This window comes from Pan troglodytes, chromosome 19 (genome assembly GCF_028858775.2).
Source record: "Pan troglodytes isolate AG18354 chromosome 19, NHGRI_mPanTro3-v2.0_pri, whole genome shotgun sequence".
Lineage (NCBI taxonomy): Eukaryota > Metazoa > Chordata > Mammalia > Primates > Hominidae > Pan > Pan troglodytes.
Genome location: NC_072417.2, coordinates 80645466 through 80673437, shown reverse-complemented (window position 1 = coordinate 80673437; position 27972 = coordinate 80645466). Strand labels below are relative to the sequence as shown.

At 42.3% G+C, this 27972-nt stretch overlaps 1 protein-coding gene and 1 long non-coding RNA gene across 6 annotated transcripts in view; one reads left to right on the top strand and one right to left on the bottom strand.

Moving 5' to 3' along the window:
- Nucleotides 1–2853: 2853 nt before the first annotated feature.
- PITPNC1 (phosphatidylinositol transfer protein cytoplasmic 1) overlaps nt 2854–27972 on the bottom strand; it is a 312787-nt gene continuing 287668 nt past the window's right edge. For 2 of the 4 annotated variants that reach the window (XM_063799225.1, XM_001164326.8), the window contains 3 exons: nt 22946–23009; nt 11284–11402; nt 5584–5936 (listed from right to left, as the gene is read on the bottom strand). In XM_063799225.1, coding sequence (XP_063655295.1) covers nt 5931–5936; nt 11284–11402; nt 22946–23009 — 189 coding nt within the window. In that variant the 3' untranslated portion in view covers nt 5584–5930. Of the gene's footprint in view, nt 5937–11283; nt 11403–22945; nt 23010–27972 lie in introns of all 4 variants that reach the window. The other 2 variants (XM_063799224.1, XM_001164285.8) reach the window with 1 other exon arrangement.
- Nucleotides 5931–23326, top strand: LOC107969304 (uncharacterized). Of its 2 annotated transcripts, XR_008540538.1 has the most exons (3): nt 5931–6623; nt 9102–9210; nt 22865–23326. It is a non-coding gene; the product is annotated as an uncharacterized LOC107969304 (long non-coding RNA). The 2 variants fall into 2 exon arrangements; XR_001711054.3 differs by having other exon boundaries at nt 5931–9210.

The window sequence follows — 27972 nt, the reverse complement described above, 5'->3', positions numbered from 1 at the left end:
AGGATCACTTGAGTCCAGGAGGTCGAGGCTGCAGTGAGCTGTGATCACACCACTGCGCTCCAGCCTGGGTAACAGAGTGAGACTCGAAAAAAAACCCCAAAGAAATAAAAGTTTCTGTCCTCAGACTACCCATCTGCAGAGAACCCTTTTGTGTACAGGAGCTACCTGAGATGGAGAAACCACATCAGAGTGATTTCAGCTCACCTTAAAAACTGGTCCAACCTTCAGTGGAGAGAATCTAGGAACACCACTGGGATGGTGTTCCTACAGATTCCCCCAGGGTGGATAGCTTCACATTTGAGGTGAGGGAACCAAGCACCTGGTGGACGGATGCATGAGTATCCCACTGGGTTACAGATTCACCTCGGGTTTTTTTTTTTTTGAGACGGAGTCTCGCTCTGTCACTGGAGTGCAGTGACGTGACCTCGGTTCACTGCAAGCTCCGCCTCCCGGGTTCACGCCATTCTCCTGCCTCAGCCTCCCGAGTAGCTGGGACTACAGGCGACCGCCACCGCGCCCGGCTAATTTTTTGTACTTTTAGTAGAGACGGGGTTTCACCGTGTTAGCCAGGATGGTCTCGATCTCCTGACCTCGTGATCCGCCCGCCTCGGCTTCCCAAAGTGCTGAGATTACAGGCGTGAGCCACTGCGCCCGGCCTCAGCCAGGGTTTTTTTGTTTTGTTTTGTTTTTTTGAGACAGGCTCTTGCTCTTTCACACCCAGACTGGACAGCAGTGGCGTGATCTTAGCTCACTGAAGCCTCCACCTCCAGGGTTCAAGTGATTCTCATTCCTCAGCCTCCTGAGTAGCTGCGACTACAGGCGTGTGCCACCACGGCTGGCAAATTTTTGTATTTTCAGTAGAGATGGTGTTTCGCCATGTTGGCCTGGCTGGCCACCTTGTGTATTTTTTGGCTGGATAATTAGTGCAGACACTCAGACTTTTCCTACCAAGGGTCCTGAAGGTGCCATATGCCTACTAGCAGGCAAGGCCACACAATGACACAGAAGGATGGCATCTGTGAGGATCAACTTTTGTTTGCTTTGCTTATAGTCTGTAATGCTGTGTATTCCAACACCTGGTCCTTCAGCAGTGGCAGTGGTATGGGGATGGGTAAAAAAATCCATAGAGGAAAAGAAGCAAGCCCATCAACCCACAAGTGAACAATTACTAACATTCCCTCGAGAATAGCTAAAGGAGAGAGAGAGAGAGAGAGGGCGAGCGAGAGAGAGACACAGAGAGGAAGCTATGCTTGCAAAGAAGATTGCTTTGTATTTTATTTACAACAGAATGTAAGAAAAAGTAAGTTATTAACAATAATAAATAACTAGGAAGAAAAACACAGAACAGCCACAAAGTGATACAGAAGGATGGCATATGTAAGGATCAACTTTTGTTTGCTTTGCTTATAGTCTGTAATGCTGTGTATTCCAACACCTGGTCCTTCAGCAGTGGCAGTGGTATGTGGATTAATTTAACCAATCAAGATCCCAGCTTGAATGTAAACACTACAAATTACACTTGAGCTACATGTGAGTGGTACAGGTACAACACCAACTCAGAGACCCTCTCCTGGGTGATATATAGAAACTGAAGGGAGACTTGCAATTTGACAGACATGCTTTCAATTTAAAGCAAAAACATCGAGAGGCTTATCCTAAAGTCCTTGTTAATTTAACAACAAAATTACAATTATTAATGGCATCTGAAAATTTCCCAACATATTCACATTCTCTTATTACACTAACTCCTAAAAAGCTTAAACACTTATATTTCAAAGGCAAACAGATTGTTTTGAAGGTAGAACACAAAAGAACCCAATGTTTTGCCTCAGCATGCCAACAGTGTGCTATTGTGTACACTTCAGTTTCAGCAAGAATGAATAGTTAAAATAGTTTACTCATAATCAGATTGCAGTCACTGGACAGACTTTTTAAATCTCAAGAACTATGGCTCAGATGACAGATTGTCTCCTAGCCTACTGAGTCAGATGATCAGAAAGGTACTAAAACTATTTGGACAATTCCTCTCTATTGGATTATCTGATTACACATTATATGTAGAGTCAGCTATACACTGGCCCTTCTTAAGAGTAAAATTCCTATTGACCTAAGCCAGCCAATGACCTATTACTTTGTTGTCGCTGAGCCATGAAGAGATGCCAAAGAAAGTAGAATTTAAAAATACACATAAATACATTAGCCCTGAAACTTTTGCAGAGAATGATTTATCAAGATGTGTCAGAATCTATTCTCTTAGTTCACTGTTTATTACAGTGTCTTGAAAGAAAACCACAGTTACTTTTGCAGGTATTATGGTAAGTGTCTGCATAATATACCCACAACTGTGCTACTTAGAGATTTATTTTCAGGACCAACAACATGGCTAATAAATACTTCCAAATAAATTAAAATTTTCCTCACACACAGATGCAAAACCGTAACAGAAGGCTTGGTAAATCAGTTCACCAACAAACCTACATTGTTTGAGTTACAACGGTGGCAACTAAAAATGTCACGGCCTCCTTCATTGTTTTCCTTTTCCTTTGCTTTGTCTTGCAACAACCCAAAGTGAGAAAATGAAATGATCTTCAGAGGCGATTTCTAACAAAGCTTATGTGTTAAAAACACCAAGATCTTCTCATCCCAGGAAAGCACAGCTAAAGCAAGAATGCCGTGCTATGGCCAAGAAAATGCACAGGGGCACTTCACATTTGAAATCTTCCCAGAGTTATGAAATGTACAGTCATTTTGATGGTCTCCACTAACTTCAGAGATGAAGATGGAGTGAACGTATGTGATATTCTATGGATTATTTATTTAAATTTGGCTACCAGAGACTTAAAACTGATGGTGTCTGATTCACTATACTATATTTATATTTATATATATATATATACACAGGTATAATACAATTTTGGTGAACAAAGTTGTAGGTTTCCATATCGCAGACAGAGGCACTGAGTTAAGGATTCTATTTCCCCCCAAACATGCTTAGCAAATTCAAGTTTCTGCTTTTTTTTTCTTCTAATTTCCATCATGCAGCCATTTGGCTTCCATCCTTCTAAGAATTATTAATGTTCTGTATATATACATCCATTGCAGGCTTGTATTCCACAATAACAAAGTCATGTATAGAGAATGTGAAATGATACTTGAAAACCAAGATATATAAAATATTGAAGTCATTTATGCCTTTTGATGACTGGGTTAAATATGCAAAGCAGCTAAAGGAATATCTACACCACCCACCCCCTTTTTAACGCACACAAAGCATATGTAGACAGAAAAACTGAACATACTTTAAGAGCGCACACTTTTTTTTCGGCTAAGAATCACACTATCATCGTAGCTTTGCAACTGATGTCTGTGGTAACATACTGGTTATAAAAGAAATGAAACTCACAAAAAGAAATTAGAACTTAGCTTCCTAAAGCATATAGAATTGTTAACCTTGACAGCAGAAGCTACTTTATAAAAAGGGAAAATAGCAATGCTATTAATGGAAAAACTAGGTGCCAGATGTGTTTAACAGCCTGCACAAAATAAATACATTCTATGTGAAAATAATGACCCCATCCCACCTTGATTTTAGCTTGCAAATGGTAAGCAAATACATATACTATTTCAGTGTCTTCTGAAAGTAGCATTTTGCTCTCTAAAGCAAAACATTTTCATTAAGTACTACTGTGTGGAGAGGGAGGGATTGAGAAGTCCGAGGGGTCTGATAAAATATTAGGTTTTCCCACAAGCAAAAATCATGCTTCCATACCATGCATAGAAGGTGTCTTACTAAGATACTATCATTCTTAGGGAAGAGATACACTGTTGATCTAAGCTATTTGCAACAGGTTTCCTTTGAGTTCTAGGTTTATTCTTTTTTTTTAAGCTAAATATCAACCTATAGATAAAGAAATGATCTTGACAGTCTGACCTATGACTTAGAAAACTTTGGTGCTGGGCTCATGGGGCCAGCGCCTGCACCTTGGGAGAGTGTATCAACCTGAAAGACACTACACAGAGTGCTGAGCACTGAGAGGGAAGCAGGCAGGTTCCACTGGCAGAGAGGCTGTGTGAGAGAAGCAGATTATGCTCCTTGGTCTATTTTGTTTCCTTTGGGATCTGTGTTTTGGGAAGGTCCCTTTCCTGAGGTTGGAGGTTACGATCAGGAAGGCTAGCTGGGGCGCGGGCCTCCGAGTTGCCCAATTACTTCTTCTCTTCCTCTCTTGGAGGACAAAAGTCAATGCTGAGATTTGGCCTGCCCTCCCGTCTGTGTTTAAAGGCAGTGAGGTGCAAAGGTGACAGATTTCTCTCTTTGGAGCAAAGGAGAATTGTCTTTCTGTCACTTCAGTGAGTGATCTTGCCTCCTGTCAACCTTGATTCTAATCTTGCATTACCACTAGTTGAAGAAAGGAAAGCTAGACAGAAGGGCATCTATTATCACTCCTCCTTTTCACTCTACAAATAGGAGTCAGCAATTCTGCTCATTCTCTCCTCCCACTTGACAGTAGTTGCTCGATGTCCGTGACATTCCCAATATTTGTATTTCAAGTAAGGAGCAAGAGAATGACAGTCTTTTCTAAGGTCTGGTGGTAGGCAATCTGTTCCAGGGAATTCTGGATGTTACTAAGAGTAAAACAAGGAAGGGGATGGGAGAGACAGTTCTCTTTTTTATAGTTCATGCACCAGACATTCTGACCATGTTAAAGCCCAGTTAGCTTACTCTACCCTTGTACTTCTTTGAGTGGGCAGATAGTAAATGAATTCTATTCAATTAATTGCAAATTCTGAGAATCTTAATTGATGATGGAAGCTGACAAGTCAAGGTTTGTTGGTACCTGTAGAGAAAAAAGATGTTGCCTCACCTGGGCCTCTTGGTTCCTAAACTGAACCATTCCAAAATCAGTTATGGTCACATTCATCCATGCAATTCTTAAGGATTTCTGAGGCCACAAGGGCACAAAAGGGGAAAGTTATTAAAAGACAGAAACAAGTAGAATCTTTATTAAATTCTGTGGAAGGTATAAATGAGTTATTATTAATTGTACTTGGAGCCTCTATAGCTTGATGATTAAAATTTTCAAAAGTTTAGAGTTAATTAGGCTCCAAATCCTGAGTCAGACTAACCACAAAATAGGAATCTCAGTAACTATTGGTATTCAAGTATTAGTAATTAGCAGTTCAAAATTTAACAGCTAAGTATGTTATGCCTGAGAGTATTTTGGAGAATTTTAGATTTGATGAGAGGAAACTGACTTCACTATTTTCTACCATACCTTGTAACAAAAGTGGTGCAAAGTTTTCATTCATTTATCCTTGAAGTCCATGCCAAACCTCATCAAATGCCCAATAACAAGGCTTCCTCTCTGGCATACAGCTATGTGGTTACAGAAGATTCCTTCTGTCGTTTGCAAGTCTTACATCTTACATCTGATATGATGCTGTGTAGCATACTTAGGGAATCATATTCTATGTGAAGTTACTGAGTCACATGCACACTGAAAGGTCGAAGGAACATGTTTGAGTGACAAAGCAGTCTTTTTCTCTATCAGAAGATTCTTAAAAAAAAAAAAAAACAACAACAAATGAAAATATAAAACCCCATGAGATATTTATATAAAGTTACTCAGATTTGGGCCGACATGGCTTATCTGAAGAGTGCATGCCGGGTAAATTCAGGGTGGCTTTTTTCTCAGGGTCTGGAAGTGTGAGAGTTTCTGGGGCAGACTTTTTCCGGGGCCGATCTTTGGGAACGGACAGAAATTCGGGTGCGTCTGTGGAGAGAGGGGTGGATGGAGCACTAGAAGGCGCACTGCGGACGGAAGAAGGCAGCAGGGGGATGCTGGAGATAGAAATTGCAGGTGGGAAAATGCCGATTTTCTTGTTAGTGGCTTCCTGAGTGGCTCGTTCAAATTCTCGGACTTCATCCATTGTCATGTCTTCAAGGAGAAAAACAGAAAGAAAAACGAGCAGTTATTTATAAGAGAGGCAAATAGATTCATCACTACCCTTGTTTTTACAGGAACTATGGGAACCCTATCATAAAGGGGCCTCTCCCGATTATACACCCAAAGTATCATTGAAATACCAAACCCCCAATTTTTTCTATTGGAAGCTACACCCTGAAAACAATATCCCTTTATGATTATCCATTTAAGATTTTCCAAAGCACTCTTCACAGTGAGTATTTTAAGTATTCTCAATAAGGACTTAACAGTAGAATACAGAACTAGACGGGGGAAATATGTGCCTGTGTGTGTGTATGTGTGTGCACCCGTGTGCATCTGTGTTGTTGTGGGTCTGGTGTGGGGTATTTGGAGCTATAATTAACTGGTCACGTTTTTCATAAAGAGAAGGTAATTAAAACAATCAATGGCCCTGAAATGACACATATTATTGTCATTATTGTCAACTTTAGATCATGAAAGTATACCTTTATAGAGTAAACAGGTAAATCATCAGGATTTTTCAACATACTATCTTCTTTTTTATTTTCTTTCTGAGACAGGATCTCACTGCATCACCCAGGCTGGAGTGCAGTGGTGCGATCATGACTCACGGCAGTCTCGACCTCCTGGGCTCAAGTGATCCTCCTGCCTTAGGGCCCCGTGAGGCTGAAACCACAGGTGCATGCCATAATGCCTGGTTTAATTTTTTTGTATTTTCTGTAGAGACAGGGTCTCGCTATGTTGCCTAGGCTGGTCTTGAATTCCTCACCTCAAGTGATCCGCCTGCCTAAGCCTCCCAAAGTGTTGGGATTACAGGCGTGAGCCACTGTACTCAGGCCAACATGCTATCTTCTTAATCAATACATATACTTTTTTATTCTGAGGGGCCACAAAGATGCTGTTGTTTCTGGTTTCCTGACTGTATGTCGATCCTAAGAAGGTTCAGAGATTGTGTTTTAATAAATTCTGTTTCAAAAACACGTAAATCAACAATATCACCACACCCTGCTAATCATTCCAAAGCCAAGAAAATAAAACCATTTCTTGAGGAAACTTAAAAACAATAGAGAATGAAAGGAGAGGATCATTTAATAGGATTCTATTTAAAAGAAAAAAAAGCATGACTTGGAATTCAACAAATAAGACAGTGATACCGCTGTTAATAATCATTGTTGGATAATGTAGGTTTTCCAAATACCTGAAATGTTCTTATTTAAGTGAGAAAGTAAAAACAGTATTTAAAAAATGTAAATCTTTCCCTAATGTGTTTAATGTATTATATATACTTCCTACATTTGAGACATAATATGTTGAAGATATATCACTGTGCAAAAATACAGTTCCTTAGTTCCTTCTCAGGGTCTATTTGCTCTTTATGGCTTGATATCTCTTCTCTCATGCTCAGAAACTCTATTATTACTGTTATTATTTATTTATTTATTTATTTGAGATAGAGTCTTGCTCTGTTGTACAGGCCGGAGTGCAATGGCGTGATCTTGGCTCACTGCAACCTCCACCTCCTGGGTTCAAGTAATTCTCCTGCCTCAGCCTCCTGAATAGCTGGGACTACAGGCACGTGCCACCATGCCCAGCTAATTTTTGTACTTTTAGCAGAGACAGGGTTTCACCATGTTGGCCAGGCTGGTCTCGAGCTCCTGACCTCGTGATCCACCTGGCTCGGCCTCCCAAAGTGCTGAGATTACAGGCCTGAGCCACCGTGCCCGGCCTTATTACTGTTATTATTAATTATTGTTACCCTGGCTATCCCTGGTATCCTTTGCCATTTTTATTTGCTGGGAACAGGGAAAAGAGGAACCTGGGCTTATTAAAGACTGAGTCAAGGCCCAAGGCTTATCCTGGAGCAAAATGCAAAATTTAGTGCCCGCGGATTTTCTGTATCTGTTTTGGCCCCCCAGAGACCCATTTTTCATTGTTTCTTGTCCACTGCCATGTACTTAGCAGTTGAAACTTCATTAGATAATATTGGAGGGAATAACCAGCATGAAACAATATAGCCACTTTGGAAATACTGAGTATGTAATGAATATTCATAACACAGTATTAATCCTTAGGACTTTTCTTTTCTTTTTTTTGAGACAGAGTTTTGCTTTTGTCTCCCAGGCTGGAGTGCAATGGCGCGATCTCGGCTCACTGCAACTTCCGCCTCCGGGGTTCAAGCGATTCTCCTGCCTCAGCCTCCCGAGTAGCTGGGATTACAGGCGTCTGCCACCACGCCCGGCTAATTTTTGTGTTATTAGTAGAGATGGGGTTTCACCATGTTGGCCAGGCTGGTCTCGAACTCCTGACCTCAGGTCATCCGTCCACCTCAGCCTCCCAAAGTGCTGGGATTACAGGCATGAGCCACCGTGCCCAGCTTAATCTTTAGGTTTTATAACATCTGAGCAAACCAGAAGTATTTTTCACAAAATGAAATCCTTAAGAGGATTTCCTGGGAACAATTATTAAAATTTTCTGAAAGGGAAAGTTTTTACAAAGGATATAAATCATTATGACTATGTGGATAAGATTTAAAATTCAGCATATATCAAGAAAAATTGTACCTATAAACTTACCAATTTTTAAAAACATGGAAGACTATTAAATGAGCTAAGAAGTGAGATTAAGGTTATATAAAAAGAGGCATTTATTTCACAATAAAGTTGAGACTGAGAAAAATTTTAGTGTATCAGGGTATGTTATGTTTTTGCTATGATAAATGGATATTATCTTTGAAAAAGCAGACTTTCTTAATATAGTGGCTGAATACATTGCTCTACTCCACATAGCCAGCAGGGGGCAGAAATAATCTAAAGCACAGAATTTTGATTTTCCACTCCCAGAGGCTCTTAGAAGTTCCCTTCCTTGAAGGCTTTGAACCTGCTCAATTGAAAAGACTTATTTCCTCACTGCTGTGTTCATGGATGTTAATTTTGCCTAATTTCAATCTAATTTGTCCCTGCTTGGGTTGATGATCTAAAATTCATTTAGCACCCATGCAGTTTTTATTTGTGACAAAGAGCCACCTCCTGATTTTCACTGCTTTTCATTATGATACAGGAGAAAGACTAAAGAAAAATAAATGTGCTCCAATTTCACGGAATTCCAAAGGATAATGGAAATGTCATTCAAAATAACCACTTTGTGTAACTTCTCCAGTGGCAGGCATCTTTCACCCTGAAGTCACGGGAACAACGCTGAGGGGCAGCCAGAGATTATGTGGGCTTTTCCATGGGAAGAACCACTCTATGTTATCACCTTCTACATAGTAAGTGGACTTTATTCTTTATTTTACTTTATTTATTTATTTATTTTTTTGAGATGGAGTTGCACTCTTGTTGCCCAGGCTGGAGTGCAGTGGCGCAATCTTGGCTCACTGCAACCTCCATCTCCTGGGTTCAAACGATTCTCCTGCCTCAGCCTCCCAAGTAGCTGGGATTACAGGCATGCGCCACCATGCCCGGCTAATTTTGTATTTTTAGTAGAGACGGGGTTTCTTCATGTTGGTCAGGCTGGTCTTGAACTCCCGACCTCAGGTGATACGCCCGCCTTGGCCTCCCAAAGTGCTGGGATTACAGGCGTGAGCCACCGCACCCAGCCATGGACTTTAATTATAAAGTAATAATCACAGTAAAACTGAAAGAAAGCCAAGCTAAGGGGCTTATAAGCTGTGAGAAAATCACTGAGCTTAGCATCTTTTAGCCATCTGGTGTCTCCTCTTTACCTGTGGCTTCTTCCTTTGTTTGCCTGGTCATATTTATAGTGAATGGCTTTCAGAGTGGCCAAGGGGGAACTGGGGCCCAACATTTCTAAAAGAAAAGGTAATTGAAAGTGATAGAAATTCAAGGAGAGTTTCCTTAAAGAGCACTTCTAGGGGGAAGTACTACTGGAATTGGTCTGTGCTTAGAGAGGAAACGCCTCTTGCTCCAACAGTTTCCTGCATATCGGATCACTGCATGCAAAATGGGAGAAGAGTTAGGGCCCTTGCAACCTCAAGGGCAATCACATGCAACCAGTTGCAGCACATGAGACTTGCAGGGCACATTCCAAAGACATGCTCCAAAAATTTAACTAAAAATTTCCAAAGTGCAATCAGAAGGTCTTCACAATTCTAAAGGATCCATTTATGACAACAGCCACATCTAAATTTCCTAGAACTACAGCATTGATTTTTTTTTTTTTTTTTTGAGACAGAATTTTGCTCTTGTTGCCCAGGCTGGAGTGCAATGGCGCGATCTTGGCTCACTGCAACCTCCGCCTCCCAGGTTCAAGCAATTCTCCTGCCTTAGCCTCCTGAGTAGCTAGGATTACAGGCATGCGCCACCACACCCAGCTAATTTTGTATTTTAAGTAGAGACGAGGTTTCTCCATGTTGGTCAGGCTTGTCTCGAACCCCCGACCTCAGGTGATCCACCTGCCTCGGCCTCCCAAAGTGCTGGGCTTACAGGAATGAGCCACCGCGCCCAGCTGATTTTTTTTTTTTTTTTTTTAACACCTACTATGTATTATTCTGGAGACTGGGCTAATGGACATGAAGACTCAAGGCGGAACCCAAAGAGATCACAGCTCTGGCTGAAGATGCAAAGAAATGATTTGGTGATTACACTTTTCTTTGTTATCTCTAGCTCCCCTTCATTAGCATGAATGATTGAGAGATTACGATACTTAAAATGCTGGCATACAATATACAGTCAGCTCTCAATTTCCAGTGTGCAGCGAAATAACTGAGGCCCTCTAAGGCTTATCCTAAGTCCCAGGGATCTGCTAGGCAGCTCAGCACATCCCCAGCTCACACCCCTTCACTGCTCAGCCTGTGTGTCTGCACAGACTGCAGCCCATCTTGAGATTATCCTAAGTAAAAAGGAACTGATTGGGTAAAACAGCTATAAAGAGCCACAGAAAGCTTTTCAAAGCAAATGTAAAGAAACCTAAAATAGCTGATGAGCCAGAAGCCCTCCCTTGAATGAATAAGTGAGTGTTAGCTATGTTTTTAAAAGTTACTGACATGTTATTCTAGTTTACATATGACATCGATTTTCACTCCTCTGCTCTTTTATGGTGCAGGCCGTTTTACTAGTCCCACAAAAGTGTTTCCACTCTCCATGTTCTTGGTTTTATGACCGAAATAACCTCCACGTCAAGCAACTTTAAGGGATCGAAATGTCTGGGAGAGAGGTGACACTGCCCAATTTAGATCCAGCTCAGGTTCTGCAGCAACAGGGTCTGGGTGACGACATGTTTCTATGGAAGGTTGCGAACCGGGCATCTGCAGTATTTCCAAGATCAGTTTACATGTGCATTTGTGAAAGGGTGGGCAACATGTTTTAAAAATTCTACGTACACTTGTTTGGGCATGACTCTCTATGTCATCCACAGGGGAGGAATGCTGATTGCAAACTTTTATGTTGGTTTGTTCATGCATGTTTTTCTCGTATTCCCGAACATCATCCATTGTCATATCTGAAAGAGGTCAAGACGTTGGCAACTTCCGTTATTAGATGCAAACTTTCAATGGGGACACTTTAGGGAAAGATGGTAGCTGAGCAGTAGCCAAGGAGGTTTAAAAAAGCAGAGACTTGTCTAACTTTATGATGAGTAAGTCATAAAGTTAGCTAAACCAACCAAAGGGGGAGTGAGGGCAAGGAAGTTAAGTCAAAATAGTCTTAGAACAGAGAAGAGTGGAAATTATTTAGGGGTGATTCTTGTAAAGTGAGCTAGGTTTGGGTAGAAAGTATTAGCATGTGGGCAGTACCATAGCCTGAGATCTCCTAAAGCATCATTAGAAGATCCCATTGGGGACAGAGGGTCGGTTTTGCTTGGTTTAATACTTACCTTCCATATAGCTTTCAAAATAGATTTAGAGGTTGTTTAAATCAATGCATTCAACAACAGAAAGGACACTTTCATTGCTGTTATAGGAGGCAGGATGTAGAAGGCAGAGCAATGATATTCACTGGTACAATTGAGATTTGGTGCAACTTGCACACAGATGTAAATTTGCACAGAATGCATGGCGTCAGAGAGTGCAGGTCTATACTGAACCTCAAGTCTTGGCTAACAGCTTGAAGATGGCTGGCACTACTTCCACCCACACTGATCTAAAAATAAAATGGCACATGACATGATTTTTGGCCCAAGTCTGCAGTTTTTCAGTATTTCAGGATAATGATCTCTTAATCTAGTGGTTCTCAACGGGGGACAATTTTGTGACATTTTTGGTTGTTAGAACTAGGGAAGGGGTGCTACTGGCATCTAGTGTGCAGATTCCAGGGACACTATGGAGCATCCTACAATGCACAGGACCCCCAGCCCCCAACAAAAAATTATCTGGTCCAAAATGTCAATAGTACCGAAGTTGAGAAACCCTGTCTTAATCCAACTGATAAAAATTTTAAGGCCAGGCATGGTGGCTCATGCTTGTAATCCCAGCACTTTGGGAGGCCAAGGCGGGTGGATCAATTGAGGTCAGGAGTTCAAGACCAGCCTGGACAACATGGTGAAACACCATCTCTACTAAAAATACAAAAATTAGCTGGGCATGGTGGAGGGCGCCTGTAATCCCAGCTACATGGGAGGCTGAGACAGGAGAAGCACTTGAACCCGGGAGGCAGAGGTTGCAGTGAGCTGAGATCACACCACTGCACTCCAGCCTGGGCGACAGAGTGAGACCCTGTCTCAAAAAAAACCAACCAACCAAACAAAAAAAACTTAAATAAGGAACCCATCCACCTTCAGTATGTGAAATGCATATAAATAACAATTAGTCTCACTTCAAATACTTCTGTCATTTTACCCCCACCCCTACCCGGCTCCTTGGTTATTTTACATTTTATCAGCAATATTCCCAGGTAGGCATTCCTCTGTTACTCTCTTGGCAGAACTGAACTTCATGCTCTTTACCAATTATGGTATGCCGAACAAAGTGCTTCCTCTGCCACCCTGACCACTAATTGGCTTAGTGGGGATTTAGAGTGGGCATTCACAGCTGGAATTTTTCCTTAAGTATTTTCTGCATCGTGTGGTTTGGTGTCTTTTTATATCAATCCATGTGTCATGTGAGATCCTCTTCATTTCCAAAGGGCAGATTTGCCAGGAGTTTATGATTTAATTCATTGTGGTCTGGGACCAAGATGCTGTGTGCCTCTAAATCCAGACCTGGTCTATTTTATGCAGAAGATCATTCCCAGGTATACCTGGAGATCCTCAATCACAAATGCGGTCCATAAGCAATGTAAGTATCAAGAATGCTAAGCAGCAGCTTGGCCAAGCAAGGAGCATGCTCTTCTTTTAGAAAATCGAGGTAACCAAAAAGCAATAAAGAGATGCTGCTTTATGATGAAAACAAATGCATCTTAGTTAATAATAACAACACATTCTTTCAGTACAATCACTTTCAATGGCTGCTTATCAACATTTCTTAAACACAAATATGTCTGAAATAATACTAGACGATCATTTTTAGCTAGGAGTTGAAAATTTAAAGAAGTTTCTCTACACATATGTCATTAGGGGGTGCCCCCCACCATCCCAACAGGCATGACAGTAATTTGGAAAACAAAAGCCAAGGAGTTAGAGGTTTTTTTGTTCTATTGAATCCCCACAGAAATCATACTTCATCTTGAATTAGCTCAACATCAAGATAGGGGCTTAAACTTTGTGACTATTGGCTTTCAAAGATGTATCCATTTTATGGATGTGAAAAAGGGTTTAACAACAAAGATATTCATTGCTGCCTTGTTCAGCAATGTTCATAATAATGAAAAATTGAAAACAACCCAGGGGACTGATAGCACTATGCAATCATTAAAAATTAGGTAGAAGAATAGTTAATCCTAGAGAGATATCCTTAATCTATTGTTAAATAAAAAATAGGTAAAAAGAACTGTATATAGCATGTGAAATCAATTTAGTCAGAAAACCATTATCTACATTAAAAAAACACTGAAAGGATATATTTCAAAATGTTAACAGTGATTATTTTGAAGAGTTAGAATTACAGGTAATTTTAATTTCCTTCTTTTTGCTTATCTACATTTTTGAAATTTTCTACATCAAATATGCGTTGCTTGTGGAAAAGAAAAAAAAAACATTATTTAAGAATCTGTTATGTTGGGCTGGGCAGGGTGGCTTATGCCTGTAATCCCAGCACTTTGGGAGGCCGAGATGGGCGGATCACCTGAGGCCAGGAGTTGGAGACCAGCCCGGCCAACATGGTGAAACCCTGTCTCTACTAAAAATAGAAAAATTAGCCAGGTATGGTGGCACACACCTGTAACCCCAGCTACTCGGGAGGCTGAGGTACAAGAATCGCTTGAACCTGGGAGGCTGAGGTACAAGAATCGCTTGAACCTGGGAGACGGAGGCTGCAGTGAGTCAAGATCACGTCACTGCACTCCAGCCTGGGCGACAGAGCAAGACTCTGTGTCAAAAAAAAAAAAAAATTTGTTATTTTGGATCATTATGAGATGGATACCGTCAATTTGGAATTGGTAAGGAGAAGATAGACTTTTCCAGAATTTCTGTTCACTCTAGAAACATAATCCCCTGTTTTTTTTCTTTTTTCTTTTTTCTTTTTTTTTTTTTTTTTTGAGACAGAGTCTAACTCTGTCACCCAGGCTGGAGTGCACTGGTGCAATTTCAGCTCACTGCAACCTCCGCCTCCCGGGTTCAAGTGATTCTCCCGCCTCAGCCTCCCGAGTAGCTGGGATTACTGGTGTGTGCCACCACGCCCGGCTGATTTTTGTATTTTTAGTAGAGATGGGGTGTCACCATGTTGGTCAGGCTGGTCTCGAACTCCTGACCTCAAGTGATCCGCCCACCTCGCCCTCCCAAAGTGCTGGGATTACAGGTGTGAGCCACCACGCCCAGCCATCCCCTATTATTTTTTTTAAACAAAGAGTTAAGAAATGAAATTTCAGAAAATTCTATAAAAGAAAATCTCCCAATTTTGCCACATAGGAATGAACATTCCTAGTAGAGTAGTTCTCTAAAAGATGGTGATAATATGGTCCCTGCTGTGAAGGAAAATATGTTTGTCTAAATCCTGAAATATCCTCACAGACTATAAATGTGTATGAACATGATGTAAATATTTTCAGTATTTCTCAGAAATTTATGGAAATCCTAATCAAGTGAAAATGCTCCTGTTCAGGTTAGCTGGTAAAATGCACTGTCTAGCTTTTGCAACATATATGACCTCAAAATCTTTGTAGAAATCAATATTTTAGTAAATTCAATTACATGTGCCCAATGACAGATTATACAGTAATGATGATTCATCTTTATTATTGATTGATTTTCAATGATCAGAGTGACTTCAAACAATTTAGGTTCAGACTTCTTTGCTTCCAGCAAACAAATGCTTATGTGTATCAACTCTTTTTTTTTTTTTTTTTTTTTTTGAGACTGAGTTTCGCTCTTGTCACCCGGGCTGGAGTGCAATGGTGTGATATCTTGGCTTACCACAAACTCGGCCTTCCGGGTTCAAGCGATTCTCCTGCCTCAGCCTCCCAAGTAGCTGGGATTACAGGCACCCGCCACCACACCCAGCTAATTTTTGTATTTTTAGTAGTGACGGGGTTTCACCATGTTGGCCAGGCTGGTCTCGAACTCCTGACCTTGTGATTCACCCGCCTCGGCCTCCCAAAGTGCTGGGATTACAGGCGTGAGCCACCACACCCGGCCCAAACTCTTAATTAAAGGAAGCCCATGTCAATTACTTTGCAAATACATTGGTAAACAGTCAGCCCTTCACTTACAGATTGTGAAAGGTCATAATTTACTTTTCCTAAATAAGGTTTCCTACATAAAGACTCCTTAAGCCAGCAATACTGGGGATAATTGCCTAATTTAAGAGAATGTTGCAACTGGTACGGTATTTCTTCTGATAAAGAAAGTGCATCCTAATATCTTTGAGACTCTGCTATCAGAGGTTAAACAGCCCTGGGAAGTATTTTGGGAACACACATGCCCTGCTCACTGTACTTCAGTGGGACAATATTTCCTTTCCTTGCCCTCTGGAGAGGCCATTTCTTTTCTTCTCGTTCTTGCTCTCCTTCAGGTGAGGAGAGATCAGATCCCAGACTCTTATCTCAGGGCGTGAGGTCATACTGCATGGGGCCTGAGTAGAACGTTCTCCTCTGCCAGTGACTGGGCTGAGGCCAAAATCTCCTCCTCAACCATCAGCTCCACTTTGGCAAAGAGGCTCTGGTCTCAGGGGATTTGTTAATTGATAATCCTGTTAGTAAACATTTACACTGAGACTAATTTTTAGCTTATATGAACACCACCACACAGAATAGCTTTGTACTTGTTGTTCATGTATTCATGGGCAATTTGTATTTCTTTTTCTTTTTTTTCTTTTTTGAGACAGAGTCTCACTCTGTCCCCAGGCTGGAGTGCAGTGGCGCCATCTCGGCTCACTGTAACCTCTGCCTCCCAGGTTCAAGCGATTCTCCTGCCTCAGCCTCCTGAGTAGCTGGGATTACAGGCACGTGTCACCATACTCGGCTAACTATTTTTGTATTTTTAGTAGAGACGGGGTTTCACCATGTTGTCCAGGCTGGTCTTGAACTCCTGACCTAAGGTGATCTGCCTGCCTCCGTCTCCCAAAGTGTTGGGATTACAGGCATGAACCACTGCACTTGGCCTCATGTGTATTCCAGAATAAAATTCTGGAAGTGGATTGGCTGGGTCATAAGTTGTTTGTGCTTATCATTTCTATGGTATATTTTATTAAATTGGATTATCATTTTATATTGAAAACTGGATATAATCACTCTTAAATTTTTGCTATCAGATGGGCAAATGTCCTATTTTCTTGTTTTTCTCATTACGGTTCTTGTGATTAGTAGTAAGTTTATTGGCTATTTGCATTTCTTCTTCTATGATTTACTTATTCATATCCTTTACCATTTTCTTGAGTGACTGATTTTTTTTTTTTTTTCTGAGATAGGGTTTTGCTCTGTCACCTAGGCTGGAGTGCAGTGGTGTGACCATAGTTCCCTGCAGCCTTGACCTCCCAGACTCAAGTGGTCCTTCCACCTCAGCCTCCCAAGCAGCTGGGACTACAGGCACACCATCATGTCCAGCTAATTTTTAATTTTTGTAGAGATGGGGTCTCCCTGTGTTGCCAGGGCTGGTCTCAAACTCCTCAGCTCGAGTGATTCTCCTGCCTTGGCCTCCCAAAGTGCTGGGATTACAGGTATGAGCAACCACACCTGGCCAAATTTTCAATTTATAGGACCTCTTTATATATTATAGATGGTAATCCTGTTGACTACATATGCAGCAAATATTTTCCCCTAGTCTTTTAGCTTTGTTTATGGTGGCAATTTTCTTTAAATCATTGTATTTTTAAAGAAAGGAGGTTAATTTCACAGGAAGTGGAGGCAAGATCATATGTTTGAAAGGCCTTTAGAAGTCAGTTGAACACACATGGAAACTACAAATGCCCTTGAACAAAGCATCTGCAAGCGTGAATTTTCCTTCATTGTACCACACAGTTGCAGCAGCAAACATTTTAAAAAGGGGAGTCTTCTGTTCTAATTCAATGATCTGTGAAATGGCACATTATACTTTATTTCCCTCCACAAACATTTCCGTTCACTTTCAGCCTCCTTCACCAAAACAGAAGTCATTTTTACATCATTCTAAGTCAAAATAAAAGTCTTGAACAAGTAGTTGGGTCAGGGAGGCCCCAGAAATCATAAATAAGAATGGATACTTCTTTGGCTCCAGCAAAATGGTAGCCATCCTTTGAGAAATGCCATTTTTTAAACCCTTTACAATGATTACAAATTCAATACATGCTTCTTACAAAAAGCTTAGGGTGACTCCATTTTTTTGTAGTGAAAGTAGCCAATCCTCAAAGTGTGGTGTATACCTTTTCCACATAATTCAGACCACTAAGATCTAGAACTGTAATCTATAGTTGTGATTTTTTTTTTTTGAGACAGAGTTTTGCTCTTGTTGCCCAGGCTGGAGTGCAATGGTGCGATCTCAGCTCACTGCAACCTCTGCCTCCCGGGCTCAAGCGATTCTCCTACCTCAGCCTCCTGAGTAGCTGGGATTACAGGTGCCCGCAACCACACCTAGCTAACTTTTGTATTTTCAGTAGAGACGGAGTTTCACCATGTTGGCCAGGCTGGTCTCGAACTCCTGACCTCAGGTGATCTGCCATCCTTGGCCTCCCAAAGTGCTGGGGTTACAGGTGTGAGCCACCGTGCCAGCCTTATAGTTGTGATTTTTTTCTGTAGTTTTTAATTGGGAGCAGGGAGTAGGCAGGGAAAGGGTTCACAGGTTCCTCTGAAAATCTGATGGAAAGTTATTCATTCTCTCCCCAGATAAACGAATACAAGCACACACACATAAAATGTTGCGTTGGAAAATCTGGCTTGGTGAACTCAACCAGCTCATGCAACCCCTAGCAGCCTTCTTTCTCCATTTTAATCTTGCCTCCCTCATTGTTAGACCTGCTCTAGGGACTCCAGGCTGATTTCTAAGTCACTTTCATGAGGTAGTGTCGTCTACAGCAGCCAGAACTCTCCCTCCCTCATACTTTTTGGTTAGAGTCAGGTTTTCAAAGACATTCGTGAGGTTCACCTCAATCATAGGCTCCTTCTGGCAATGTTCTGTGTTCCTTTCTCAAAACACTGTCAGATTTGTAAAGCAAAACCATGCCTTTGTGAAACTGGGCTGCCTATTTTTATCCACCTTCCCTCTCACCCCATCTCCTGAAATACGTTGTTGTTATTTCTCTGATTAGCGTTCTAGTCGTGCAGAGAGACCCAAGGCTCATGGATAAAGACCAATCACGGCTTTGAAAGACACACTCAACTCCTCCAATATGGAAATGGTTACACTTTACAATGAACACGAGCAGAATAAAATCTCTTTAGGGAAACAGTTTCGTGACAGCCAAATGCTGAAACTCAGAAGAGACACAAAATTCATCCTTGGCTGACAAATGATCACTACCCTCAACAATGTCCTTTTTTCTTGACTCTTAATTAAGCACTGGAGGTGGTGTGTCTAATTAGAGAGAAAGACATCTAGAGCTACCCATGCATCAGTGTGTACAGTTTGTGCACTGTATGAACACACAGCAGAGGAGGCGAATGGGGCTCAAATTCAGCCCTAAGCCCAGAGCACCTGCTGAGTCTGCCCAGAAGGGGCACCTTTTTCTAATTCATCTGTCTAAAGGGAAGCTTTTTTTTCTAATTCTCACAAGAAATCAGAGTTGTAAGAATTTGGGTTCCTGCAATCATTTTAAAATTTATTTTATTTTTTGTTTTTTAGAGACAAAGGCTCGCTCTATCGCCCAGGCTGGAGTGTGGTTGGCCCTGCAGACAGCTATGATTCTCTAGTTAACCTATTTGGATTGAATCAATTAAACGGTCCTTACAACCCAATGTCCCAGTCTGGTTTATAGCCCATGCTATAAGCCAGTAGTTCTTAAACTTTAGCCAGCAACAGAACCATCTGGAGGGCTTGTTAAAACAATTGCTGGGCTAGACCCTCAGAGTTTCTGAGTCAGTAGGTTTGGGGTGGGGCCTGAGAATATGCATTTCTAACAAGTACCCTAGGGATGCTGACGTTGCAGGTCCAGGGACCTTACTTTGAGAACCAGTGCTAGACGCTATAGCTATAGGCAAGGATTTATTTTGGATCTTTTCCATGTTTCCATATTTCCATGAGAGTCTCACTGAGCCTGTCCAGATCAAATAAAAATAGGCCACTTCAGGTACCCCCAAATGGAGTGGAAGGGTAATGCTGGTGGGCGCTTAGCCTGGGTACCAGTGGCACATATGACCCACAGTTCCCAGAATTACTTTGAATATGGGACTGAGAAGGCACTCTGTGGACAGGAGTCATTTCCATTCATTTGATTCACTGAGTGTCTGCATCTGTGTGATGAAGGAGCCACTGTTTTCCTGGTCAGCAGCTCAGCTGTGGGTACTGATGCTTGCAGAAGCTTACATGAAATTAACGGTGTAGTTCTCAGACCATTGCTGAGTGAAAAGGCTGCTTGTTTTGGTTGGGGCTATGTCAGTGTATGCAGGTGGAGACCCACTCTGGGGAGTGCAAGGTGTCCTAATGATCCACATTCACTAAAGCCCACACTGTTGTTTTGTGCTCAGATAAGGAAAAGGTTTATAGACTCCTTAGTTGTTAAATGCCTCCACTTCACTCATCCTAAGTAAATAAGTGCTCTCTTTTGAAGGTCTCCAGATTCGGGGAGATCTCCTGTTTCCTTTGATACATTATTCTAGCCTTGGGCTCCTGTTGTAATCCCAGAATTCTTTTTTTTTTTTTTTAAGATACGAGGTCTTGCTCGGTCACCCAGGCTAGAGTGCAGTGCTGCGATCATAGCTCACTGCAGCCTCCAGCTCCTGGGCTCAAGTGATCCTTTCACCTCGGTCTCCTGAATAGCTAAGACTACGGACATGCACCACTGTGCCTGGCTAATTTTATCTATTTATTTTGTAGAGATGATGTCTTGCTATGTTGCCCATGCTGGTCTCGAATTCCTGGGCTCAAGTGATCCTCCATCCTAGGCCTCCCAAAGTGCTGAGATTACAGGTGTGAGCTACCGTGCCTGGCAGTTTTTTTTTTTTTTTTTTCAATTTTTATTAGAAGTCCCTAAGTCTTTTATTAGAAGTCCCTAAGGCCGGGCGCAGTGGCTCACGCCTGTAATCCCAGCACTTTGGGAGGCTGAGGTGGGCGGATCACGAGGTCAGGAGTTTGAGACCAACCTGGCCAGCATAGTAAAACCCCATCTCTACTAAAAAGACAAAAAAAAATTAGCAGGGCGTGGTGGTGGGAGCCTGTAATCCCAGCTACTTGGGAGGCTGAGGCAAGGAGAATCGCTTGAACCTGGGAGGCGGAGGTTGCAGTGAGCCGAGATTGCGCCATTGCACTCCAGTCCGTACGACAGTGCGAGACTCTGTCTCAAAAAAAAAAAAAGAAGTCCCTAAGTCTCTTCCTTGCCCTAGGCTCAGCTGAGATGGAAAAGTCAGGCCCCATCCCCTTCCTGGCCTTTCATTTACTAGATACCCACCCACACTGGGTTTTCTTCCTATATCCTGCCTCTAATCAAATCCTTTTTATTATTCTGTCCTCTTGATCAGAGCCCGGCTATTCTTTTAGCTGAAAAATCTTCTTTGGCATTCTGGCAACAGAGAGAAACCTATCCAAGTGCCCTGTGTGTTGGTTTTCAAAGTGGCAGATTTTTGGCCCTTCAGGTACCTCTCTTTTTGGCAAACTTCTAATCAGTTTGCACCTATGATTCTTTAAATATCCTTTTGATATTTCCTTGGTGTTGGTAGCAAGGAAACCATGAGCTCTGAGGAGCACAAGCTGGGAGAGACCAGAAGTTCTTATCCTTTCTTGGGGTCTGTGCTCCCTCTGAGAATCGGAGAAAAGCGCCCCAGAAAAAAACAACCAGAAAGATTTATTTAAGGATCAGAGGAAGTAATCACAGGAGACTCTCCTGCCTGCCTCACAAAACACAACTAGAAATAGACAGGTCTCTGGGAGACTTCATGACAATGTGGCAAGCCAGTGCTTTTGCGGTATGAGAGCGGCATTCTGTGGGTGTGTGATAAGAGAGCATAAATGATCTGCATTTGGACAAACCCAGGAAGGTGCATTTGCTCTTCAGAAGGTACAGATCTGGGAAAACTGCAAAAGGAGGTAAGAAAAAAAGAAAAAAAAAAAAAAAGAAAAGCCCATAGCTTATAGAACCATGCCTTTTAAATGTGGCTCAGACATAGCTAACAATATTAATAATAATGACTGTCTTTGCCCCTTCCGTCTAACGTGTCCTTTTACTTTGGTACCTTCTGCTCAGAAAAGGGAGGGAGTTGGTGAAACAATGACAGAAAAGGACCAAAATGCAATCTAGGTTACACTCAGAACAAATTTAATGTGACTTAGGAAAAGGCCAAGGAGAACGGCATTTCATTAGACAATCGACCTGAAAATCACATCTAACCTAAGTCACCGGTGGGGCGTGTTCCTTTCTATTTATAGCCAAGGACGGTAGCCATCTGATGACTGATTCTGGGAGTGCAGAAAATTCATGTGGACAAAACAAGACTGCTGAGGACCTGGGAAGGATGGTCCATCCATCATGGGATGAAGCTAACCTTGTTTTCATTTGCTGGAAATGTGTAGAAATTGTTTAACTCTTCCCAGATCATGAACAAAAAAGCCAGAACAATAGTTTCAATTAGGATGAACGGGGCACCTATGCCTCTGTCTGCCCTTAAATTCTTGCAGAACCTGTATATATTTGGTGAGGGGTGGTTTCTTTCTTTCTTTTTTTTTTTTCCCCGAGACGGAGTCTCGCTCTGTCCCCCAGGCTGGAGTGCAGTGGTGCGATCTCGGCTCACTGCAAACTCCGCCTCCCAGGTTCATGCCATTCTCCTGCCTCAGCCTCCTGAGTGGCTGGGACTACAGGTGCCTGCCACCATGCCCGGCTAATTTTTTGTATTATTTAGTAGAGATGGGGTTTCACCGTGTCAGCCAGGATGGTCTCGATCTCCTGACCTCGTGATCTGCCCGCCTCGGCCTCCCAAAGTGCTGGGATTACAGGCGTGAGCCACTGCGCCCGGCAAGGGGTGGTTTCAAATGTTGTCTGAATCAAAGGACTGCTTTTACTTGACAGGATGCTTCAGACAGCTTTGATCTTGAAGTTTGGGATAAATTAGGATGGGTTTGAAAGCCATCTAACAGAGAATGATGGAGCCATGCGTATCAACTATGTAAGCATCAAACATCCTGAGGTTCCTACTTAGTCAATAATTCTGTGGTTATTTTAGACCAAGCTTCTATAATTACATCTTCATTATGCTTGGCAGACAGTGCTCTTTCCAACACAGGAAGCAGCGGCCTTGCCTTTGTTGTTGTCCTTCTAGGTAGCAGTTGAAGCCAAATGGACAGAAAGCCCGAGACAACATGAAGTTGTTCTACAAGTTATTTTGGAGAAATTGACTTACCATACCACTCATCAACCCATGCAAAAGCCTGTCTATGTCCAATCAGCAGAATGTCTCGGACCACCTAAAAAGTAAAAGAAGGAGACTGAAATAATAGCATCTTTGATGAAAACTATCTGGAAGACAAGTTGTTAACAATGCTGGGGATCTTGGTGATGACAGAGTTCTTAATCCCTCTGTCCATAGGTGATGACAATTACAGGCTGCCTATAGGTCCTATAGTGCTCACACACCTCCAGCCCTTCCCCATGGTGTACACACACTTGCAGTATATTCATCTCCTTGTCTTATTTGAGAGTAGGGCTGGGTGTGTGTACAAACTAATGACAAATACTTGACAGTCACACAGCAGTGATACAAATAAATATCTAGGTTAATTACCTTGAAGTTTTTCTCTCCATTTATCTTTAACTAAAACAGCATCTACTTTTCATCTGTGGGAGGGTGTGTCTCACTGGTGCCAGGAGGTCATAAATTTTGGAAATCTAGAACACTTTTCTAGGCAGCAAGTCACTTTTTTTTTTTTTTTGAGACAGAGTCTTACTCTGTCGCCAAGCTGGAGTGCAGTGGCGCGATCTTGGCTCACAGCAACCTCTGCCTCCAGGGTTCAAGCAATTCTCCTGCCTCGGCCTCACAAGTAGCTGGGACTACAGGCGTGGGCCACCATGCCCGGCTAATTTTTGTATTTTTAATAGAGATGGGGTTTCACCATGTTTGCCAGGATGGTCTCGATCTCTTGACCTTGTCATCCACCAGCCTCGACCTCCCAAACTGCCGGGATCACAGGTGTGAGCCACTGCGCCTGGCCGACAGCAAGTCACTTCTAAGCAAACAGCACTTAACATTCCCTCTTTTCTGATGACATATCCTAAAAAGTGAACAGCACTTAACATTCTTTCTGATGACATATCCTAAATACTGATTTTTTTTTTTTTTTTGAGACAGTCTTGCTCTGTCCCCCAGGCTGAAGTGCAGTGGTGCAATCTCAACTCACTATAACCTCTGCCTCTTGTGTTTAAGCGATTCTTGTGCCTTAGCCTCCTCAGTAGCTGGGACTACAGGTGCGCACCACCATGCCTGGCTAATTTTTGTATTTTTAGTACAGACAGGGTTTCGCCATGTTGTCCAGGCTGGTCTCAAACTCCCGGCCTCGAGCAGTTCACCTGTCTTGGCCTCCCAAAGTGCTGGGATTACAGGTGTGAGCCACTTCACCCAGCCTGATTCAATTTTTTAATTGTACATTTTAAAATAACTTAAGAGTGTAATTGGATTGTTTGTAACACAAAGGATAAATGCTGGAGGGGATGGAAACCCCATTCCTCACATTGTGCCTATTTCACATTGCAGGCCTTATGAAAACATCTCATGTACCCCCTAAATCTTTACACCTACTATGTACCCACAAAAAATTATTTAAAAAATAAATATTGATTCAATTTTTCTTTTTATCTTTTTTTTTTTTTTTTTGAGACGGAGTCTCGCTCTGTCCCCCAGGCTGCAGTGGCGCCATCTCGGCTCACTGCGATCTCGGCTCACTGTAACCTTCGCTTCCCTGGTTCAAGTGATTCTCCTGCCTCAGCCTCCTGAGTAGCTGGGATTACAGGTGCCTGTCACCATGCCCGGCTAATTTTTGTATTTTTTTAGTAGAGACGGGGTTTCACCATGTTGGTCAGGCTGGTCTCGAACACCTGATCTCGTGATCTGCCTGCCTCGGCCTCCCAAAGTGCTGGGATTACAGGCATGAGCCACCACGCCTGGCCTCAATTTTTAAACAAGCATAAATGAATGTGTGAGATACAAGATAAGTAAATATCCTTTTAGGTTTGACTTTCATGTAATAGAAGAGGGGGAAAAAGGCAGTTTACCATTGAAAGGATGAAAAAAGAGACCTGAACTAGAACAGAACGTAATGGGAATGACAAGCTTGACTGGACACAAAAAGGATGAAATTGTTTCTTATGGTGACACATAATGGCAATAGAAGGCTAAGGAAAATAGTATATACCATTTGTGTGTGTGTGTGTGTCTGTGTGTGTGAGATACTGTTCATGTGTTTTTATTTCATGGTATTCTTTTCCATCCTGGGTAAATATGTCTTTTTACATTTCTTGGATACTCACAGTATCCCTGTAACATTCCTTTCTTCCTGCCAAACAAATCCAGTGATTGTGAAAAACCTCTCGTGGAAGGTTCAAGCATGTTTCAATAAATGAAGGATTTTAATTCGGTGAATTTGCAGAAACAAGGAAAGCATTTATAATGAAGTGTTTATGACTCCAGGCCTCTGGATATCTAGTGAGGCTTTTATGACTTGAAAGTAGGAAACACATAATGAATACAAGAAACAACACACAGCTATACACACTTGAGTGCTGAGTGTCTCAAATTCATGGAAATCAAAAGAACAGCATCGAGGCATCAGTAAATGTACCCTATTACACGAAGCACAACACAGCTGTCGGCTGGAAACAAGAATTCAATAATGTGCTAATGGCTCGCTTTCGAACATTTTTTTCCCCTTAACTGTGAATAGATTCTTAAAAAAACAAAGGTGTTCAGAGAAAGGCATCCCTGGCACCTTCAACCCATGCAAATGCTAGCCTCAGATACTCATTAGCGACTCACGTGCGAGAGCAGGTGCGTTTCTGGAGTGTCAATAACACTTCCTTATATTTGGAAAGGGCAAGGCATAAATCTTACAGGTATTTTCAAGAAACAGATTCTCAAAACTAGCCTGAGTCATCTGTGAGAAAAGAAACACAGTGGACCCTAGGGCAATATAAATATGGCCTTTTAAATTATTAATATTATTATTATTATTATTTTGCAGACAGAGTCTTGCTCTGTCCCCCAGGCTGTAGTGCAGTGGCACAACCTAGGCTCACTGCAACCTCTGCTTCCTGGGTTCAAGTGATTCTCCTGCCTCGGCCTCCGGAGTAGCTGGGACTACAGGCAGCTGTCACCACGCCCAGCTAATTTTTGTATTTTTAGTAGAGATGAGAGTTCACCATGTTGGCCAGGCTGGTCTCGAACTACTCCTGACCTCAAGTGATCCGCCTGCCTCGGCCTCTCAAAGTGCTGGGATTACAGGTGTGAACCACGCCCAGCCTTATTTTTATTTTGTATTATTCTCTTTTTAACTGACAACTCTGCCTTATTAAATATGCTTTGTGAGTGGAAAACACACTATGAAGCTGGGCGTGGTGGCTCACGACTGTAAACCCAGTACTTTGGGAGGCCGAGGCGGGCAAATCACTTAAGGTTAGGAGTTCGAGACTGGCCTGGCTAACATGGTGAAATCCCGTCTCTACTAATAATACAAAAGTTAGCCTGGTGTGGTGGCATGCACCTGTGCCTCAGCTACTCAGGAGGCTCAGGCACAAGAATTGCTTGAACCTGGGAGGTGGAGGTTGCAGTGAGCCGAGATCATGTCACTGCACTCCAGCCTGGGCAACAGATTGAGACTCCATCTCAAAAAAACAAAACAAAACAAAATAATACTATGATAGTGGCCCTAGTAAGAGGAGGTCTTTTTACCTTAAAAAGCCACACACAAAAAGGGATGCTGTGGGAAACCAAGGAAGACACTGCCTTAGATAGACACAGAGCTGAGGCTGGAAAACATTTACTTTGGGAGCTGCAATTGCTTTCCTGTGCAATAATCAGGACACAGGAGGAAAACAGGAGATCCTGGAGCTTGATTTCTATGTATCCCATTTCATTCTGGCTCCAGGCTGGCTGGCTGGGTTCTGGAGCACGGGAGAGGAGTGGCATGCTTCTCTGTTCAAGAAAACACCCAGGGCTCTCATGTTTGTGCCAGAGTCTGCCATTACCGTGAGCCTGTGTTATGAGGGTTCAAGAGACTGGCAGTCTAGTTCTTGGACCTAAGTTCCAGAATTAAACTTTTTATTGTTAACTGGCCCCCAATCTCAATAGACAAATCCATCTAAGTAACGAAAAGCTCAGTGCATTAAGGTTAAATTCCAGTGACTCCAAAATAATTTTGGCAAGCTACTCTATCAGTTTTTAAGTGGAAAAATAAACAGATAACCAGCCTATCTGGAATGTAGAGACAATTTGGGTAGTATTTATTCTTATGAAAATGAGAGCAGCTACAAAGGGCAATGCTCAACATTGCATTTCCCATTTTTTCCTCCCATGAGGGACAGAGTCATGTTAGAAACCCTGAGAAAATATGACTCTTCACCAAGTGGGATTCTGCTACAAAATGAACATGCTGGCCGGGCGCGGTGGCTCACGCCTGTAATCCCAGCACTTTGGGAGGCCGAGGCGGGTAGATCACAAGGTCAAGAGATCGAGACCATCCCGGCCAACATGCTGAAACTCCGTCTCTACTAAAAATACAAAAATTAGCTGGGCATGGTGGCATGCGCACCTGTAGTCCCAGCTACTCGGGAGGCTGAGGCAGGATAATCACTTGAACCCGGGAGGCAGAGGTTGCAGTGAGCTGAGATCGTGCCACTGTACTCCAGCCTGGCGACAGAGTGAGACTCTGTCTCAAAACAACAGCAGCAACAACAACAACAACAACAACAACAAAAAACCAAAATGAACATGTTTAGCCAAAGTAGGTTTACAATTGAAATCTGCATCCCGAGGCTGTTAACAATTCTTTGGTAACAGAATTATTCTTATTATTTCCTTTTTTTTTTTTTTTTTTTTTTTTTTGAGATGGAGTCTTGCTCTGTCACCCAGGCTGGAGTGCAGTAGCACAATCTTGGCTCACTGAAACCTCTGCCTCCTGGGTTCAAGCAATTCTCCTGCCTCAGCCTCCTGAGTAGCTGGGATTATAGGCACGTGCCACCACACCTGGCTAATTTTTTTGTATTTTTAGTAGAGACAGGGTTTCACCAGGTTGGCCAGGCTGGTCTCGAACTCCTGACCTCAAGTGATCCACCTGCCTCAGCCTCCCAAAGGGCTGGTATTACAGGCATGAGCCACCACACCTGGCTACTTTAGTAACAGAATTATTAAAGAAGCAGAAATGCTGGGGTATACTGTCTAAT